This window comes from Platalea leucorodia (assembly GCF_965183815.1).
Source record: "Platalea leucorodia genome assembly, chromosome: 5".
Taxonomy (NCBI): domain Eukaryota; kingdom Metazoa; phylum Chordata; class Aves; order Pelecaniformes; family Threskiornithidae; genus Platalea; species Platalea leucorodia.
Genome location: NC_138827.1, coordinates 88782863 through 88802645, shown reverse-complemented (window position 1 = coordinate 88802645; position 19783 = coordinate 88782863). Strand labels below are relative to the sequence as shown.

The following is a 19783-nucleotide window of genomic DNA, read 5'->3' as shown; positions in this document are numbered from 1 at the left end:
TATTCAGGTAAAACTTCCACAGCAGCTGCAGACAAGAAACTGTTTTTTCGTTAGAAATATCTATAAGCCCCTATCACTGAACAGCCAGAGCAGCTTTTATCATTCTAAACCAGTCACTTTATGAAGCAGCAAGACCGCAAAGTCTTTCATCTTAAAAGCTCAACAACAGAAACTTTGAAGCGGTAATGAAACGATGCAGATCTCCACTCCAAAAATTATAATGGTCCACAGGCAAATCCGAAGGCAGCCCAGGAAACAGAAGCCAGTATCTGAAAGTCGAGCTGAGACTTCTTGTTCTTGCAGCAGAAATAATCCCCAAACTGCCCTCTATAACATCTGCTCAACCCCAGTTCTTACAAGATGTGGCATGAAGTGAAAGGAAAGAAATTTCTAATGGCTCTAAAAAATCATTTGGACCTCGGATACGTTTCCATATAAATTTTACCCACCTCAACAGGCCAGTGGTCCGGCCATGGGGGTGACTCAGCGTCTCAGTGCCTAACATGATTTTATTTCCTCTTCGTTTAGCCAGAAGCCAGAACTTTCTGGGCTTATAATGCCTGATACTAGCATAAATACCACATTCCTGCAATTTTTTTCTCCCATGAAGTACTAACATATCCTCTCCACCGTGGTTCCCCGTTAACATATTTTTTCTCCTTGGGGACGTGAGAGGTCCCAACCAAGATGAGGAGTCCGTTGTGCTGAGCACAGCTACGCATGGAAATGGCCGGCCTTTGCCCCAGACAGCAACCAGGCAGACAGGGTGGGATGGGGAGATAGAGGTGGACCTCACCCCCAGGGACAATATGGTCACACGTGGCCAGGGCAGTGGCATGGCAGCAACACCCTGCCCGCTGGACCAGCCCGTCTCCTTCCCATTCAGCAGCCGTGCCGTCCTCCCAAAGAGGCCACAACGTATGTATTTCAAATTATGTATATTTTATACATATATATGGAACAAGGTGACCTTTTAAGCCAAAAATTATAGTGAAGCACCAGTGGGTTTCAGCAGGGCAGAGGGACCACGTACAGCAACCTCCACCTAGAGAACAGCCCCATCCATCTGTCCCAAAAATTTCAGTCGCACCAGGGAGGACCCAGACCACTACTCACCGTCGACAGGGCTGAGGTAATCGTGGAGGTGGGCTGTGCTGGCTGCTCCCCCGCTCTGCATCAGGAGGTCCCCATAGGGGTTTGGGTGGCCGGCCATCAGCGTCATTTGGTGGTAGTAGTCAGCGGGGTTGGCTCCCGGTGGCGGTGGGGGCAGCCCGAAGAGACCTCGCTCCTTCAGGTGCTCATGAGCCACTGCTGGAGCCGCGGGCGAGGAGAAAAACATGGGGAGAAGGTTCCCACCGCAACGTTAGACCTCGGTGCTGACGTTGGCGGCCCCGTCTCCCCCCCGCGCCCCCCGCCAGCCCTGGCCGCACGGCTCCGCGTAGGGCTCTTGTGACGTGTGCTTGGGCGTGCTTCTGCGGACAAAAGAAACTAAGCTGGGGCCTCTGCATTCCTCCATTTCCGCAAATTTATAAACAATCTCTCATTCCCCCTTCTAATAATCCTCCCGTTCGGACGCAGCCGGCACCCCAGGGAGGGGGGAGAGGGCCCAGCCCGCTGGCAGCAGTAACCCTGTCAGCATTAACATCCCTGCCTATTAGGAAGGAAAGACAAATGCAGCCCAGTTCCCGATAGCAGTGCACGGAAATTAAAGCCAAGGTCTAATGCATAGAGCTAGGTTTAGTGTCTGGCAGCATAAAACCATTTTGGCTGCCAAAGCCAATTATGCTCACTTTCTCCCAGCTGTAATTTTTCAAGCCTGCCTCTCCACCCGCTTGCACCATTAACTTATTTACCACCGCCTTAAGAAAAAAAAAGAATAAAAGGAAAAGAAAAAGAAAAAGAAAAGCAACTCAAAACACAACGCCTTTTTTCCCATAGCAAATAACGAAACTGGCTTTGGAAGAGGAGGATGGGGCAGAGCACATGCATGTCAGCCATCAGACCTCTTCATGGCGGGCAGCTGGGAGTTTGGATGACGTTTTAGGGGAGGGAAGAAGACACATGCATCTCCCCATCACCCTAGGGAAGTTTTTTTTAGCCATAGAAGATGGTTTTATGCTGCCAGACACTAAGCCGGGGGCCTTGTCACTCTCTGGTGCCCTTTGCTTTGTGGCAGAGAAGGGCCGCTTGCCCCCACAGAGGCTCAGGAGCCGAGGGATGCGGGGGTTTGCTAGATGTGCAGAGACTGGGTCCCCAAACCCTGTCTGCTCCCTGGGCACTGAGCCAGCTGCCTGCAATCGTGTAATGAAGCACTTCTGACGAAGTAAGTCATGACTTGCACCTCCCCAACTGAAAGCAGAGTTGTGCCTTTTCCCCTTTCCCTGCTTGGCCGTTTTTGTCCCTAGCTCCCCAGTGTGGGGTCTGCCAGTGCTCGGAGAGCATCACCACCTCTGCGTGCACCCAGCGCCAGCTCCCTGCCTGCCTTCGCCTTCTCCTGAAAGCTGCTGCGGGGCAGCTCAGGAGTAAGGAGGAAGAAAGTACGGTCCCTCTCCTTCACCCAGGAGCCATCCCGCCCCGAGACACAAAGCCAACAGGGGATAACCCAGCAGGCGTTGCCTCATCTCTGCAACGTCAGTCCCAGCCAGGCCAGGCAGCTGGAGCGACTGTGACACTTTTTGGGGGAAGCAGGGCTCCCGGTAGAGACATAAGAGTAGAGAAGCTCATAAGAGAGCCGAGAGCGCTGCAGAAAGGAACGTACTTTAAGCAAAATATTTATAATATGATCCAGCAGTAATAGCTATTCTCACGCTCTGCTTTCTCAGTGCAATGATGCAAAACAAATGTGTAGTTAAAGGCGGGGGGGGGGGGGGCGGAGAAAAAGAGACAGCTCTCCCACTTCAGAGAGCAGCTGTGGAGCCTCTGCAGCTGTAAATCCCCAGGTTTTAGGGAATTTCAGTGCTGGTGAGCTACAAAATCGCTGCAGTACCAGTAGCACAGCGTCTTACCGTCAGCCGGGCTGAGGCCCCTGGCAGCAGAGATGACGGAGAGCGTGGGGCTGCCGTGGACGGAGCGGAGGTAGTGCTCCATGTGGGGTGCCACGTAAGGGTGCGGCGGGCTGAAGGGCGACTCACTGGGCCCGGCGGGGTGCGGAGACAGGCGGATGAGGGAGATGTCGGAGATGACGGGGCTGCCGCTCAGGGGAGGAGGCCTGGGAAAGAAACAGACACGCCGTCACTCACAGCCTTCGCGGAGCAGGCATGGCTGCCTGCTGCCCTCCTCCCTCCCTCTCCATTGCCTTTGCCCATGAGGGAGGAGGTTGAAGACATAGTGGGAAAAAATGGCCCTCTTGGCATACGCAGGGCCTGAAGCCAGCACAAGCTTCCCACGGACCTGCACCCACATTACACTAAACATGTACTTGTGCAAGGTGGCTCACCCCAGTGTGGCTGCCTTGAAAAGGGGCATGAGCTGCTTCAGGCACTATCTGCACGTGCAGGCTGCATGGAGCACAACCCGTGGTAGACATCTCACCCTGTCTCCTTGCATGGGGAGGCTGGCTACACAAAGACGTTCGAGGTGAACCCAGGGTTTGCAAGCTCCTTGTTGCCCCTGGGTATCCAGATATTTAGTGCTGCCATGTGCAGACAAAGCCTCAGACAGGGCTGCCTATGAAAGGATGCAAAAGATACAAGGAGTACTTATACTGTCTGGAGGCGAAGTGCTTTGCTTGGCCAGCATGTGTGGCTCAGCCAGCACTGACGGAGCAGCCCTCCCTGCCTGTGTCCATCACGGCTTTCACAAACCTCCTTGACAGGTCAGCGGTACAGTTCAGAGGGCAAAAGTTCAGGAGAGGTTTTATTGCATGCTTTCTGGGGGCCACCTCTGTTAAATCCCCCAGATCTTCCTCAGGCCAAGTGTTACCTGAGAAAGAAGTCAGTAAATGCTGAGGGATTCAGCAGGTAAAAAAAAAAAGTCACTGGCAAGTTTCAGCACTCGAGCAGTTTTCTCAGGGTGATCAAAGATGGAAGAGAAAGTGCACAGACATCTCCCAGACACGTCTCCTACTATACCCTCCCAGCCTCTTAGACAAACCGCAGAGGGTGCAAGGAAGGGAGAAAAAGCTACACATCCTGACCTGATAAGCAGATAATCTGAGCACCAAAAGAGGCAGAGCTGTCATTAGGCAAAACGAAAGAGCAAAATCTGCTCTGCGTTAGCGCGTTCTGTACTCACAGACTGCTGGAAGCAAAGCCGGAGTGGATACGCAGGTCATGGCAGGGACAGCGTTTGTCCCTGGCTGGGTGCTTTGGCAAAGGTGAGGGAGATGGATGTGCACCCCATGGGGCTGCACCCCGGGCACGGGAGACCACGGGGATTCGGGATTTCAGAGGTCAGGGATCTGGGACATGGGCTGAGTTAATGGACGGTATTACAAAGGTCCTTCCTTAAGAATATCCAAATACGCCATTAGTGAGTGCATGTAAGATCTGTCTCCCCATGCACAGACAACCACAAACACGAGGGTCTGAGCAGTTTAGACATGCCACCTGCATCTCAGGATCTCAGTCCCACCCTGCCTTATCAACAGTTCAGGTGCATTTTAATTTATCTGTAATACTTGCACATCAACAAAACCACACAGAAATGTAATATAAGCTTTACAGTCTTATTCAGCAGTTTACGAGCATGTTTGTCTTTGTTTGATCTTCCACGTGTTTCTCTGTCTTTCTGATAAATTAGTAAACCTTGTGGCTTTTTGAACACTTTTTGCTGATGGGTAATAAATTAAATGCCTTTTAAAATATTTATAGTTCAAAGTACTTTCCTGTAGCAATGCACTCTGTGGATCACTGGTGTGAAATACAAGGCAGTGAAAACCTATCAGATATAAAGGACTTGTGGAGATGCACTGCCACTGCCACACACACACACTCGTCGGACCGAGACCAGGGTTTCGCTAGAGGAACACCCACCAGCATCGAGCCTGTTTTCTTTTACGGTACTGAAAGCCAAACTTATGATGGCATGGCTATTTCAGACTTCATAACCTCTCCACCTGCATCACTATGGCATTTTGTTACCAAAATTATGGGCCGACCGAAGTCCCTCTCCGAGTCACTCTCCGGTGCCTCTCGCCATGACGTCAGCCGTGGCGGCGGCAAGCTCGGGAAAGCTGCAGCTGAGGCCGCCAGGGCTGGTTTCTGTCGACGCTGCTAATAAAGGCAGCCGAGCACGGAGTCGACCAATTTATTTCTACTGGGGAGGAGGGAGAAGTGAATCAAAGTCTCTGTTCCAGATTTAGTTTCAATTCATTTCTAATAATCTCCACCGCCTCATCTGGAAAAAATGAAACAGGATTAAAAAAAATGATGTCATTAAGAAAACATCTGACTAATTTTTCTTCTGACGAAGACTTAATATAAGTGAGGGGGGATGTAAATTAAAAGCAGCCCCAATCTTCCCTGGGCCACAGAGCCTGCCTTAATACATAAGCCATGAAAGAAGTTTTCTTACATATACAATAAGTTCCCTCTTTCATCAGTACTCACAGCTTCTCCCAAAAGGGTTGTGAACTTCTTTGATGCAGGCTTGAAACTATGTATTACCAGGTTTACGAGCCTTCGGAGCCTCTGCTGATCAAACTCTGAGGCCGACATCTAAAATGTGTATAACAATATGAAGGGTTTGCTGTTCATTTTCTCTGTGCTAAATTGGGCAGAAATGCTGGAGTCCCTCAGAACAGGAAAACTCCACCCTGGCCAAAAAGGTAACACTGGGAAAAAGATCAAGAATTCACCCAAAATGCATGCAGCTGGAGACCTGGGCTGTGTTTCAACATGAGGCTGACCGTGTGTGTAAAGACCATGTTGGAGAGCAGGCTTCTCCTTACGGCTCTGCTTAAAAGCCTCTCCTTGCCACATCTCTCCATCTGTGGACTAGGACAGCTGTACTTTCAGCCAGGTCTGGCTCCTGTAAGCCCTCCCAGGCAGGGATCACCTCTCACCATTGTACACCTACAATTCTAGCAAAGCACCATCCCACAGTGCAGCACATTCCAAAATAACGTGGCTTACAGTAGCTGCCTACCAGGAACAGCTTACTCGGCCAGAGGGATCCTCTGGTCCTAATTCCCCAAAAGTTTGATTTCTCCCCTTTTTTTCCAGTTGCGCCACTGGCATTATTTCTTATGCAATCCCCAGACTGTGCCATCACATCAGCACTCTGCAAATACACAACAAGAGGCAGCCATAGACTCACAGGTCTGCTCCTAGACTGGCAAAGGGACAACAACTAGCTGCTGCTTTTTGAGGCAGTTGCTTAAATGGAGGAGACATGAAGTGATGCCGGGATGGCGGTTCTTCCCCCATGCCCAGGTTACCTCCTGGGCAAGCGGGGCTCCCCATTCCCATGCCCTGAATCCTGCAGTGCGACAATGTCCAGCTTGGTGTGGTGAACAAAGCCATGCAATGGTGCCATGGTGCCAGAGCTTGGTTTCTCGGTGTGTCCGTAGAGCTCCCTGCCCACAACTATCCCGCTATCTGTGCATCAATACCTGCTTGCTCCCTAGATCCCGCGGATGGCACGAGGAAAACACCCCAGCGCCTGGGGGAGAGCTCCCGGCTCTGCTGAAGCCAATGCTGTAAAAATCTCGCTGTTTGCAGCGGGACGAGGGACTTCATCTGAAGAAACTGGGATTCTGGTTTTCAAATAGGCTAAGGGAATTGAGTGTCCAAACGCCATTAAATTTAATGGGAGCCAGGGGCCTGTTGTCCCTGCGGCTCCGGCGAGAAGCCCAGGCTCTATAATTAATGCTCAGGACTTGTAGAGCAATTTGCATCTCTGACGAAGGGCACGAGCCCGGATTCATTTCCTCCCCCACCCAGGAGAGGCTCTCCCTTCCCCACTCTCTAACCGAGAGAGGCACTGAGGTGGGAGGGACATTACCTGACCCCATCTAAGGGCTGCAGGGCCTCATGGTGATGCTGGGGGGATGCACACTGCTGAAGGCTTTGCAGAGCAGATCTTTACTGGTGCAGTGGATAACCTTCCTCGGAGAGCAGAAATCCTTGCACTATTTACCTGTCTCCAGCTGCCTGCAGAGCAGGATGGTGGGGCAGCAGGTACACGCAGCAGTGGAGGAGCACGACCAGCACAAGGAGAGCTACCAGCATCCGAGATGTGACACACACTGCTGGTGGGACACTAGGAGATTTTCAGTGGTTTCCCAGGGGCTGGTTGCTCCTTGACTGTCCTTCACCAGGGAAAAGAGATCTGCTTAACTTTCCTGCTGCCTGGGTTTTGCTGAAAGGAGTGCTGGCTTGTCTGGAGCTCCACAGTCTCATCCCAAAGGCTGGGGGAAAGAGCTGTTAGTTTTTCTTTGGAAAGCAAGGTAAAAAAATTCAGCCTGTGGTTTTCAGTGAGGTGGACCAGCGTGTCCTGCATGTGCCTCAGAGCAGGGCAGGCATTTGCCCCCAATGCCACTGCTCAGAGAAGGGGTGTGTGCTGCGCTCGGTGCATCGCAGCTGGACACAGCCCTGAGAAAGGATCCTCGTGGTCCCATGGTAGAAGAGCAGCACCATCTCTGAGGAGCTGGGCTGGGCTCCTGGGAAGGGAAACCCCTCAGGCACTAGCAAAACCAGTGCTAGCTGCTATGAACAGGGCCTTGGGGTGACTTTTTCTCATCTTGCTCTCCCCCTACGGTCATGCACCAGCAATCCCAGAATCTTATGTGGTGGAGATGCGGCACCATCTCCCCGCTGCTGCGTGCAGGTCTGGAACCTCTGCAAGGGGCACCCAGCAACGAATGCAAAAGTTAAAGAAGTTGCATATTTCTGAAATAATCTCCATCAGTTAAATAAAACCCAGAAAAATGGGGACAATTAAGCAGCACTAATGTCCCGTGACTAGTCTAAATTAATGCTTACGTGCCAAATATATTCATTCAGTGGAAAACAAAGGGCTGAATACTTTTCCATATGCTTAATGGAATATGGACACTTGCAGGCAATTGTTTTGCTGTACAATAAAAAAACTGCATAGCTGCTACACAGAGATGGAAGCTAGGAGCAGAGCTGCTCATGGGGAGGGGTATCATAGCCTGGTAGAGTTTTGCTGCAAGAAAAAAGTTTTAAAGCCAACAATACCCTCTAAACCACACATTAAAATCTTTGTTTTTCTTTTGTTTTATATAAAACTTTCTGGTCTGGTTTGTGCAAGTCCTGCGTACCCAGAACACCACCCAAAGTCTGCATGAGATGGAGGAGAGCCATATGGATGCCCGAAAAAGGGACCGTGCTCGTGGCAGACACTCTACATATGGGATGCCAAAGCTGTATCCAGCAGGAAATCTAAAATGCCCCAGGATTCATGCTAAACGATTCAGTCTAAACAGCTCTCACCAGCCCCTCAGCTTCACCTCTGTTTATTTCTGATTTAAAGTCCCTTACAACAGGAAGGGCAGGAGGTCGTGACACTTGTGCGGTACCCTCAGAATTAAACCCCACGAGATCCCTCAAAACAAGGTACCTTTCAGAGGTCAAACCTGGGCCACAACTATCGAATTCACATGACATTTGATCATTCACAAAGATCTTCCCCCGCTCCCATTTTTTTGGCTCAGAGAGCAGAGGATGCGCCAGGAGGAGCGGCACAGAGCTGCCTTGCAGGGAGTGCGGGACATCCCAGTAATGAGGCAACAGGGAAGCACTCATGCTTCCCAGCTCTCCCAGCACTGCAACAAGTTGATAATTATCCAGTAAAGTGACCCGATGCTCAAATATAGGGCTATCAACTCGAAGATGCCAGCTTATGTGTCCCACTAGGAAGAGATTGGGATGGGGACCCAAGAGACATCATTGCTAACTCCCAGCCCTCCCCCGCCGGGATGCTCAGCACAATTCATTTCATTTCTTTTTCCTATATTTTCTCAGCGATAAAATGGGGTTAATAATATCTTCTTTCTTTTTCCATACCCACAAAGATGAATATTATAGAAAATCAGAGCTACCTTTGTTAATTCAGCAATTAATGCACTCACTTATAAGAAGCTGTGAAGCTGGACAAAAATTGCTAAAGCTTCTCTGCAGAAATTTAACGGGCATGCTTCGAGCAGTTCCCGTTTTCTCCTTTCCCCTCAAAAATGGCTTTGAAGCATGGAAAGAATGAAAAATAAAAGAGATATTTTAACAGTGAGGGCAAGTTCCCATTAGATGGGTTTATGGAGGGAAGTGGTAAATTCAGCGCTGCTGCAAGACTTTATGGCAAAACTAGATGTTTTTCTAAAAGATGGGCTCTAAGTGTACTGCAAGGTTTCGAGTTTTAATAGTAGGAAAGAGTAATTTCTCCCACTGTAGAAATTAAAGGGGGGAATCCTATGGCCAGTGTCACACATGTCAGATCAGGTAACTGCGGTAATTCCTTTGGGCCTTAACAGACACAAATCTCTGAATATAAAATCCCTTATTTGTGGATTTGTGGTTCGGGCACTGCTTTGAGAAGAATTTAGGTAGACACTATGAAAAATCCCACCATGCATCTACTGGCAATGGTAGTTGTCTAAATACCTTTAAAAATCACACCTTAAAGTCTAATCTTATACCACTGAAGTCAAAGGAAACTCTGCCACTGATGGCAGGAGCAACAAGAACAGCCTCCAATTCGTCGATTCCTCTGTTTTCCATCTGTATCATGGAAATAGTATCGTAATCTAAGGTGGGTGCCATTTCTTAGCACAATTTTTTTTCCATCCCTTAGAAAAACCTATTCAAGACTTACTGCAACTTCTAGCATATGTGGTCAATTTAATATATTTGCTCCCGGTAAGAAAAAGGATTTTTTTGTTTCCAAATTAAAAAAGAAGGTAAACATCTTTCATTTTTCTTTTCAAAAGACCATTCCGTTTTCAAATGTACCTGATTTCAGTTCTATGTTTAAAATATCTAAAACCAAGAACAAATGGAACAAAAGATTTAATTTCACCTGATATAAGAGTATTATTATTTTTTATTGTTAAAATCAAAAGTATTTGGGTTTAGAGCTTGAGGCTTTTTTTTTCCATCTAAGGTCCACCAGAAGTTATCAACGTTCTTAGGCTCACAGGTTGTTGGCAGCATCATTTGGAGGGAAAGAATTTGTGAGTCTAAGTACAGGAATAGCCCCTCAAATTAGAAACTCTCCTAACCACATATGGTTTCTTATTGCATTTATGCCGCATTTACCACAATGAAGGTCTAGTTTTGGCTGACACTTGTAGGCACAACTGCAACACAATAACAAAAACAATATCAATATTTGCTTTTAAAATGGAAGAAAAATGCAAATTTTTAATAAGTAAGGTTGCCCTCCATTATACAACACACAAAGAAGCAAGACATCAAAGGTAGAAATTAGAATTGATATGGGACCTTCAAACCCAAATCAAATTAGTGTCTTGAGGAGAGATCTTTGATTTAAGCTTAATAGTGGTGATTTTTTCTTGGGTTGTTTTATACTTAATCAGCCACACAGCCCACTGTGCAGACATATGTTCCCAAAGCACATCAAAGCAAGTAAACATTCTGTTTCAGATCCTAATATCCTTTTTTATCCAATTATCTTACTTACATGATCTTTTAATTTAAGTTCTGAAAGCCCACCTTTTCACACAAGCTTTCCTTTAGCGACGGAGGCAGAAGGATGACCAGCTCAGTTCTTGTGAGATACCCACCAAAAAAACCCCACAACGAATAAATCAAAGCACAGCAGATGAGTCTCTAAGATAGTTTCTTGAGAGATTAATGATGAAAGCTTTCAGAGAAGAAGCATATTTTAAGAAGGGGAACTTCAAGGAAGGTAGCTGAGGGGGAGAGAGGGAAGGAGAGTGAGAGAAAAGGCATGAAAGAAAGCATGGATAAAAGTGCAAGAGCCAATGAAAGTAGCTCAGTGAGAGACTGAAGGAGCAATACAAACCTGGAGGCACGTGAACTTCAGGTTGAAACCACCAGGCATGAGAACTTGATTCTAGTAGTCACAAAATTCAAGATCTGGGCTGTTGAAATGCTGCGGGCTCAGGGCAGGGAGGGGATGAGGGCTGGGCAGCGGCATTGCAGATGTGTGTGGGGGGGCAAGCAAGGTGGGAAGCCGTGGGGAATGAGAGGGGAAAGGTGTGGACATGGACCAGATCCTGATGGCAGAGCTGAGTAGGAAGCTGAGGGAGATCTGAGAGGATTCTGCACTGGTGAGGGCATGTGGGAAATGGGTGTTGGAAACACGTGTCGGATGCGACACAGCCATTTCTCCACATCTGATTGATTTCCCTTGGGACACATGTTGAGGATATTAGCACTTTCGAGCGAATACTTTGCTTGTAGCTGTGAAGACACTGGGCTTCGGAAAACAAATGGGAAGTGTATGTGTGTGGGGAGGAAATCTGAATTTTTGATCCCTACCTAGTGTCTTCTTGCCATACTACATTTGGGTGGGGGCTTTTCTGCCTTAAAAGAAAATAACGTTCAAGTGCTACAAAGGAGTTTAACATTTAAAAGGCTATTCCCGTAGTACTTCTAAAAGTCCCTTTCCATGTTATGCCAGCACTAACCTGTTGTGGAGGGGGCAAGTCAGTGGCAGCAACACCACAGCAGCGGAGCTCATGGAAGAGTCAGGCAAACCATAGAAAATGCTTATTCATTCATTACACTTTAAATCTGCCTTGGCTCTATAACCGTCATATCCCAGAAAAGCAAAAAAGGACCATTTCTCTTCATCATGACTGTAATACAATCAACTGGCTGCAGCATTACTCTAACCAACGTTAACTAACAGAGTCTATGTCTGACATCTATAATTTCATGTTAACAAATTAGGTAGACTCCTGCATTTCCTGGTACCTTGAATGCCCAAGAAGCTCATAACTTTTCTTTATATGCAAAATGTCAGGGAAAGGGCAAACAATGTTATGCCAGAAGACCATAGCCAAATCACTTGGTTGGAATGTGCTGTAAATCACGGGGTGAATGGAAAATGAATCTTTGTTCCAGGACAGCAACTTCCAGCTTTAATGTTGCTGCTAATATGCTCCTTTTCTATTGGGAATGTCCTCTTCCCATAATCCAAGGTCCTTAAATCCTATAACTAAGCAAGACACCAAGGAAGGAAAACCTACACCCAACTAATTATAAAAAGCCTGAAACGTCCTACTTCTCTTTTCTGCAGTGGAGGGGGGAACCATCGGTGTTCAGGCTTTAGAAAGATGATGTACTTGCTCTAAGCAGCAGTAAGCTGTTGTAACCAACTGGAAACAACCAGAAAATGATGGTTAACAAAGGGGAATAAAAAGAAACAGGAACAGGTACAGCACAGATCTCTACAAAGCCTTTCTAGACACAGCAGTCAGAGGAGCTCTGTCTGTAGAGGTGACTGTGATAGCCACACAGAAACACATCTCACACACACACGTACACACATCCCAGACATGCTGCTGGCATGCTGCATGTGTACCTGCCTCTGGTGCATCACAGCACAAAGAAGTAAAAGATATGCATTCCTATAATAGCAAAGCTTTTGGTCGGGGCTCCCTAGGTTTTCGGCAGGAATTAATTTTACTGGCATTTGACACATTTTAAACAGCAACAGCACTCACAGAAACCTCCAAAGGGAAATATTCCTGAACAATATATAATAAATACATTGATTTCTAATAATAACCATCTGCCCTAAATCTTCTTGCTGACAGGTTTAGTTGGACCAAAGGCCCTTTTCACATCTACTTCATGACAGTTCCCATCACTACATAAAGACTTTGAAGTGCCCTAACGTGCAGTAAAATGCGAGATAACCTACCAAACTGTCAATATTTCTTCACTTCTAAAAGGAAATGCTAATGGCACTCAAAGAGCTCAGGATGTAATGTAAGATCTGATCCAGCAGGCTGGCTGATCTAACCGTCCTTTCCTTTGCTACGAGTATGCTGAAAAGCAAGCAATTATATGGTGAAGAGCAGAACTAGGTAAAAGTTTTTCACTGATATGACTGCAGGAAGAAAAGCCTTTTTATTCCAAACAAGCTTTTCTCTTGGAAATGTCTGGAGTTTTCTGTATAAAATAAGAGAATTAACAATAAGTTAGCTCTTCCATTTTAATTTCTTCTTTTTAACCTATCACTTTTTTTCTTTCCTTTTTTTTATCATTAGAAAGAAAGTGAACCAGAATGAAATACAAATGTTTTTAAAATCTGGACTACATGCAGCTGGGAGTTAATTTTCCATAGGGAAAAGATTAACACAAATATTTCAGAGAAAGCTGAATCTCTCTCCAATTGACTGTGATAAACAACTGGCATTCCTCTACCAGATCTAGCCTGCAGTGTCAGACTCAGAAAAGCTCTACAGCAGGAGAAACTAAATGCAATAAGCAGAAGCTCAGTTCTGTGGTAAAACCCCAGCACTGCTTGCTGAACTGTGCAGCTCCAACAGACTTCAGAGGAGCCAGGATGCTCCCCCCGCCCCCCAAATCATCAGCTCATGGAGGAGGTGTTTTATATCTCATCATCCACGTACCACCCGAGAAGCCTTCCTTCCAAAACCCTTGTGCTCCCAGATCCATTGGTGTCATTCTCTACAGCTGCTCTCCTATTTTTCCAGTTTTGCAATGACACAGGAAAATATAACATATTTATCAAGGAAGGAATAGGGATCTGATGTTCCCCAGCTGTTTACTGCTGAAAGTTTACACTAGTGCTTTTCAACCTGTGGTTTGCAAAACCCTTGGGAATCATAAAAAACTCCTTCAGGTGCTGTGAAAGATAGCAAATAAACCCTGCAAGCCTCTTGTTATTTGGGCTTAATTCACTATACCATGTTTGACAACCCTGCTGGAACATTTTTAGGGAGGCCACAGACTGTAATAGCTTTTAAGCCCATCATTGACCCTATGCTTCCCGAAATCAATAAAAATTACATACGAGACATTCTCAGAGTAATCACCGACCACCACCCCAACCCATCCAACACTCACTGACATCAGCTAGCGCTGGAGCACGCATGCGTGATTTAGGCATCTTTGCTACGCCGGCGCAGAGGTAACCCCATCTCCCATGTCAGCAGCACCGTATACCTATGGCGACACCTCCCTCCCGCCACCAAGCAAAGGGAGACCTGTGGGCCTCATCTTTCATTCTCTTATCTCATGCAGCTATTCCTTATGCAGACACATTTCTGTATACAAATCCCATTATACTTGACCCTCGGTTCACCCTGTTTCCATTACAACGCTGTAGACTCAACCAGACTTGCTCCAGTGCCAACTCTGTGCTGTCATTCCTTGCGCAGAGTGGTAATAAAGAAATCACTGTTTTAAGCTGACAAAGAACAGATTTCTTACTAAGTAAACACTGATGTTTTGGTAGGGAAATTAAGTTATAAAATTGTGTCTACAAAGGGAGACCATACAGATGGAGTTTGTTAAGAGACAGCAATACAGTCAACAGTGGTTAATTCAATTGCCTGCTACTTATCAGATTTTTTTTTAAAAGGCTTATCCAGCTTTTGTAAATGCAAATGCAGAAAAACATTTCAAAGAATCATTGTCGTGTTAGCTGGAGAGTGATGCACACACACAGACAGGCTTTCGAGGCCGAAGAGCTTGCCCTTGCACATCTGCCATGGTTGTGTCGGGGTCCAGTGGGTCTGGTGCTCACCAGTCTGGCAGGAGAGGATGACTGAGCACAGCACAGCTCATCACCATACCACCACCCTCCAGTGACCTCCATCCTCATGGCTGTGCTGTGGCCTCGCTTCCCCTGGCCATCGCCCTTGCCTGCCTTTCTGCTTGCATGGTGCCCCACACCAATTTTAGATTCCCCAAACCTTCCTTCAGCTCAGGTAAAAGCAGGGCACTAAGCTCAGCTGAAAAAAAACTCAGTATCTCCAGTTCTCAGCTGAGCCTTAAATGACCCCAACCCAACCTTAGATGTTGCATCTAATTCCCAAAAGCACCAGGTTGACACCAAGTCACTGAAGCTGTTTCTCTCCTAAATGCAGCAACGGCAGAGGCACAGTCACTCTTTACTTTCCCCTTTCCAGGGAATCACAGCTGGGTTTGGGGTGCTGCCTGAAAAACGGGGTTTTTTTTACAGCATCAGTGCTGGCAAAGGCCCCCGGACATCCTCCTCATGTTAACAGTTCTAGTGACGGTCCATGCTGCTGGACCAGGAGCAGAAGCATGAGGTTCACTCCACAAACCTCAAAAAACACCCTCCTTGCATCTCACCAAACACCAGCTTATGCTCCCGTTATAGCATCTAAGTGAAGAGAGGGATGAGCCCTCCAGCTCTGTTTTTGTTCACTCTGCCAAGCCCTCCAACCATGCAGAGCCAAGGAAGAGGTGGCTGCTGTATTTGCATGGCCAACTGCAGGTGCTCAACTCACACGTTACAGCCATCACTTTCCACAACAGCAGCCAAAGTCTGTCTGAGGTGATACTCTAGGTAGTCTGAATATAATCTCAATGAAAGCAGGTATGTTTTGGGGACAGTTGAAAATGACCAGAGAGTTGTGGGTTTTTTGTTAAACATTTTATTAGGAAGGATAGAGAAAAAGATTTATTTTTTGCATAGGATAAAGTTCACTACGGGATTCAGCGTGTAGCATGATGTAAAGTTTCAGGCGAGCCAAAAGGTGTTAACATTGTGTGCCCTTTAAGTGATGCACTTAGTCAGTAAAACGAGATGTGCTTAGGTTGGAACTATGTAAATACAGTCATTTTATTAATATAAGGTAAAAATATAAAAAAGAGATATTGCTGGGTAATTAAGTCACCGAGTATTGGTTCTATTTAAAATTCAAGAGAAGGGATATTAAACATATTCAAATTTTAATGAAAACATTTGCAGTGGCTTTAATAATTTGGCACAAAATTTTATTTAAGCATTTCTCTCCAGTTTTGGAAAAGGCAAACACAGGGCCATTGTACTGTGGTCTGGGAATGAGAAAACAGAACTGCTCAGGTGCAGTGGGTTATTTTACCTGTTTAGACAACACAGTGATAAACAAAGCAACCCTGGAAATCAAAGCTACGCTGGAATCCCAGCAGTGAGGTTTTCCATGTGGTAGCAGCTTTTGAAAGTCCCATCAGTCATCTTTTTGCACCTTCAAGTATCTTTTGCAGTCCAAGTTGATTTCAGTGGGGTGTAAGCTCCTACATGCATTCGTTGTGGGAGCAGGCTGCTGATGGGATTTTGATGTCTAAATACTTCTGGCTCAGAGTTTACTTTGAAAACAGGATTTAAGGTCCTGCACTTTGCATGTTTTGGGTTTTTTTTTTCAGTTGTATCTGCTGCTTGATTTGCTAAAATAAGCAAAGGACATAACAGGTGAAAATAAAGCAGATTTTAAAAATATTTTATGGTTTAAATAATCTAGAGTGTTATTAGTAACCCAGGAAATTCAACTATCCAGAACTGAACTTCTAATATTAACAATACGCTTTATGTGCATCGCATTACAGTGCAAGTTTTAAAGCTGTTCATAGATGTAATGGCAAAATAATTACTCTTACGCAGCACTGCAGTACACATTTGGTACTCATGAATGCTGTAAGGATTAATACAACCATTCACGCCTGCTACAAAAGAGCTTCTAGCCAATAAAAAAAGGTACAAGGCAGCACAGGCCATTTTCTAAGCTCAGTCGTATAGCATCTGAGGGACGGAGCAAGTGCAAGAAGAGTTGTAAGGACCTATAGGTAGGAGATAAACTTTTAATTACACAAGTCCCACTTGAAAGCTCTCACTCTGCTCTTCAACGAAGGAGGACAAAATTTTGACAAGCAAAAAAGGAACAACAAATGCAGCTCATGCTATTGTACGCATAGATTTTTACTGGCATATTTGTCAAGCTCTTGTTACGCTCCCAACGATGCCAGATTCCCTGGCTGCACCCACCTCTATCTTCTACCTTTAGCCTTCAAGAACAGCTTCTGAAAGTCTCCAGTTTCATTTTAATCGAAGATTTGCTCCTGGACTCCAGAGGTGCTTTCATTTGAAACTCAAATGCAATCAGGGGGAGTGCAGACCACGATGCACCGTAGGCAAGGAGATTATCTTTCAGCCTAGCTTTCACCCACTGAGGATGATAACAGGAGGAGAAGATTAGATTGAGACCTTGCACTGGCAAGTAAGGGAGACTGCACACACGCACACACGCACACACACATACACACAAATCCTTACTGCACTGGAAGTTCATAGATCGCAGCAATTTTGCTGGTGAATGTGTGAACCACAAAATTGCCCTGCCTGGGAGAAAAGCCACCAATGAACACAGAGTTGGTAGGGTTGGGGCTGGGTTTGTGAATGGCAAAGCAATGAAATCAATCACAGCAACTAGAGTCTGGATGAAGGCCAGTTTGGCAACATAGTCAAAAAAACAAATGAAGGGCTAGGAAACCACTGCATCTAGTGCAAGATTTTGGGAGGAAGCATGATCTGCTCTTCAGCGCAAGGCACCTCAAGGAATTTTCTGTCCCTTAGTTTGTGCCATTTACTCACTGAGTCCCCCTGGGAAAGGTCGCTTACCCAATACGCTGCACCAGTGTGACATACCTGAAGCAATGCAACATCCGTGTGCAAACCAAGCCCAAGTCTCTGCTCACCATCTGTCCTTATCAGAAACTGTCACATAATCCACCAGAAATGCAAACCCTGTTCTGCAGAGATCAAGCATGGAGAAATTAGGCTGATAGGATCCTGAGGTCCATCAGCACATCAGGACCTGAAGGGAAAGAAGCTACAGCTCACAGTGCTCCTACCTCCTTCACATTTGGCAGAAGCTGGCTCTTAAAAAAACAAACAAACAAACAAACAAACAACTCTTCAAAGAGTTTCTTATTCTTGCGGTAACACTCGTCTCAGCACCGACAGGATTCAAACCAGACGCGGTCAAGGGAAGTCTGGAGTCATACCAGGTTTAGATCTCACATGCCAAGAGAGGTCAAGACCTAGCCAAGCCTTGAATAGATGACTTGCAAAGAAAATCCCAGGACATGGAGGAAGTGGTGTTGGTGGGAGAGTGCCTTTCCCTCTGACTCATTGGGCAACACCACGTGACGATGCGCTGGCGAAGAATACAGAGCAGCCGCCATTCCTATCTGCTAAAGCCCAAAAGTCCAGTGCCTTTGTCCTCGGTAAAGGTCCTGTGGGACTCTTAAAAAGAGATGAGTTGTAAAATATCTAACCTGGCTCAATTCCATTTTAGTCTCCTATGTTCTAGTCATCTCATTGCTCTCTTCCCTGAGGGAGGGTTTGAACTTTCCTGACCTAACCTGAAAACGGTTTAGTTATGTGTGCATGTACAATTCCTTTTCCAAAGATGGCTACAAATTTATTTGGAGTTTGGAAGTCTTCTATTTTTTCAAGTGAATAAAGTGGTTTTGGGTCTGCTGACACTGATTTCACTATGATCATTTCTCTGTTTAGAGACTTCTACTGGAAATAATATACAAACAGGTAATAACTATTTAAGTGTTCAAATGTACTGGATAAAACTTTGTAGATACCTCACTTTTCATCAGTTCCTGGCATTACTTCTTACAGAGAAACAGCTGGGCTGGAGGACTAGGAAAAAAGGGAAAAAGCTAGAAACAACTTTCATATGATTTCTCCCCTGGGAAATGACTGCAAAATCCTTCCCACTGGTCTACAGATAATAGAGTTATTCACCCTGACCGAGTCCCTACTATATATGAACTCTCATGCTGTACCCTGACCCCCACAAGATACCATCACAAAATGGGTGCCTCGTGATCAGGTTAAAACAGTAGCAAAGATCTCATTTTGCTTCCTTCCAAAGAACAGAAAACATTGTTGGCTCCTTGAGGGTCTTTTCAAACAAGCAGGACCACCACACTGTCTGACCTGAGTGGTGATCAGTTATTCAAAGCAGCACCTCAGACACTGTTAATTCCTTGAAAACTTGCTCTTCCTAGGAAGCAACCACTGGGACATTTTGTGTGCATGTACCATTGCAGCTAGGCTCCTCTAAGTTGGCCGGTTTGACACCAGTTCTGGGATCTCTGTGACGATGCTGGACTCACAGCAATGTTACGTGGAAGTAACCACAGAGCTCTAGTTCCTCTTCATTAGGCCTTGACTTCTACTTTGTCAAAATCATCTGAAGAAACATAACTGAAGTGAAGCCCTTCATGAGAATACCAGCAAATAACCCATTACTGTAACAGGTCTGAAGTCAACTGCCAAGTCCATATTGGCACGAGAACAATCTCTAATATAAACTATTTTTACAGAAGGAATACATGAGTGGGATTTAGTAAACACTTCTATTTTATGGCATCTTCAGAAGAACACCTCTCTCCAGGACAGTATGTGAACACGCATTTAAGTTCCTCTGTAGTCAATGGAGCTAAGCAGGTATTTCTAACTAAGCATATACTTAAGTGTTTTCCTGACTAGGGAGAGACTTAAAAACAGTTCCATAGTCTAGATAATTTTCTGTATATCCCTCTGCCTCATCAGCTCATTATCTCTTTTCAAATATCTTCTACAAATATCTCTTCTCCTTCTTTGCTAACCCCCATTAGATTGGTCTTCCTTTCATTTACTGATTTGATGATTGAATGTGTTAATTCCTTCACCACCCTATCTTTCTACACCCTGCTTTTTGTCATTTACAATGCAGTTTTCTCTTGTAAAATATCATACTGCACTTGAGTTGGGATGAAAGACAGTGTATGAAATCAAGTGTTTTATCTCACAGTGAAGACAAATAGTAACAAACAAGAATATGCATGTAAGA

General features: G+C 45.8%; 1 protein-coding gene across 2 annotated transcripts in view; it reads right to left on the bottom strand.

Annotated features, from left to right (window-relative positions):
* Positions 1–19783, bottom strand: part of GLI2 (GLI family zinc finger 2) — a gene marked incomplete at both ends in the record, with an annotated part of 141868 nt that overhangs the window by 36828 nt on the left and 85257 nt on the right. For both annotated transcript variants that reach the window (XM_082312418.1, XM_082312419.1), the window contains 2 exons: positions 1117–1308; positions 3006–3208. In XM_082312418.1, coding sequence (XP_082168544.1) covers positions 1117–1308; positions 3006–3208 — 395 coding nt within the window. The remainder of the gene's footprint in view (positions 1–1116; positions 1309–3005; positions 3209–19783) is intronic.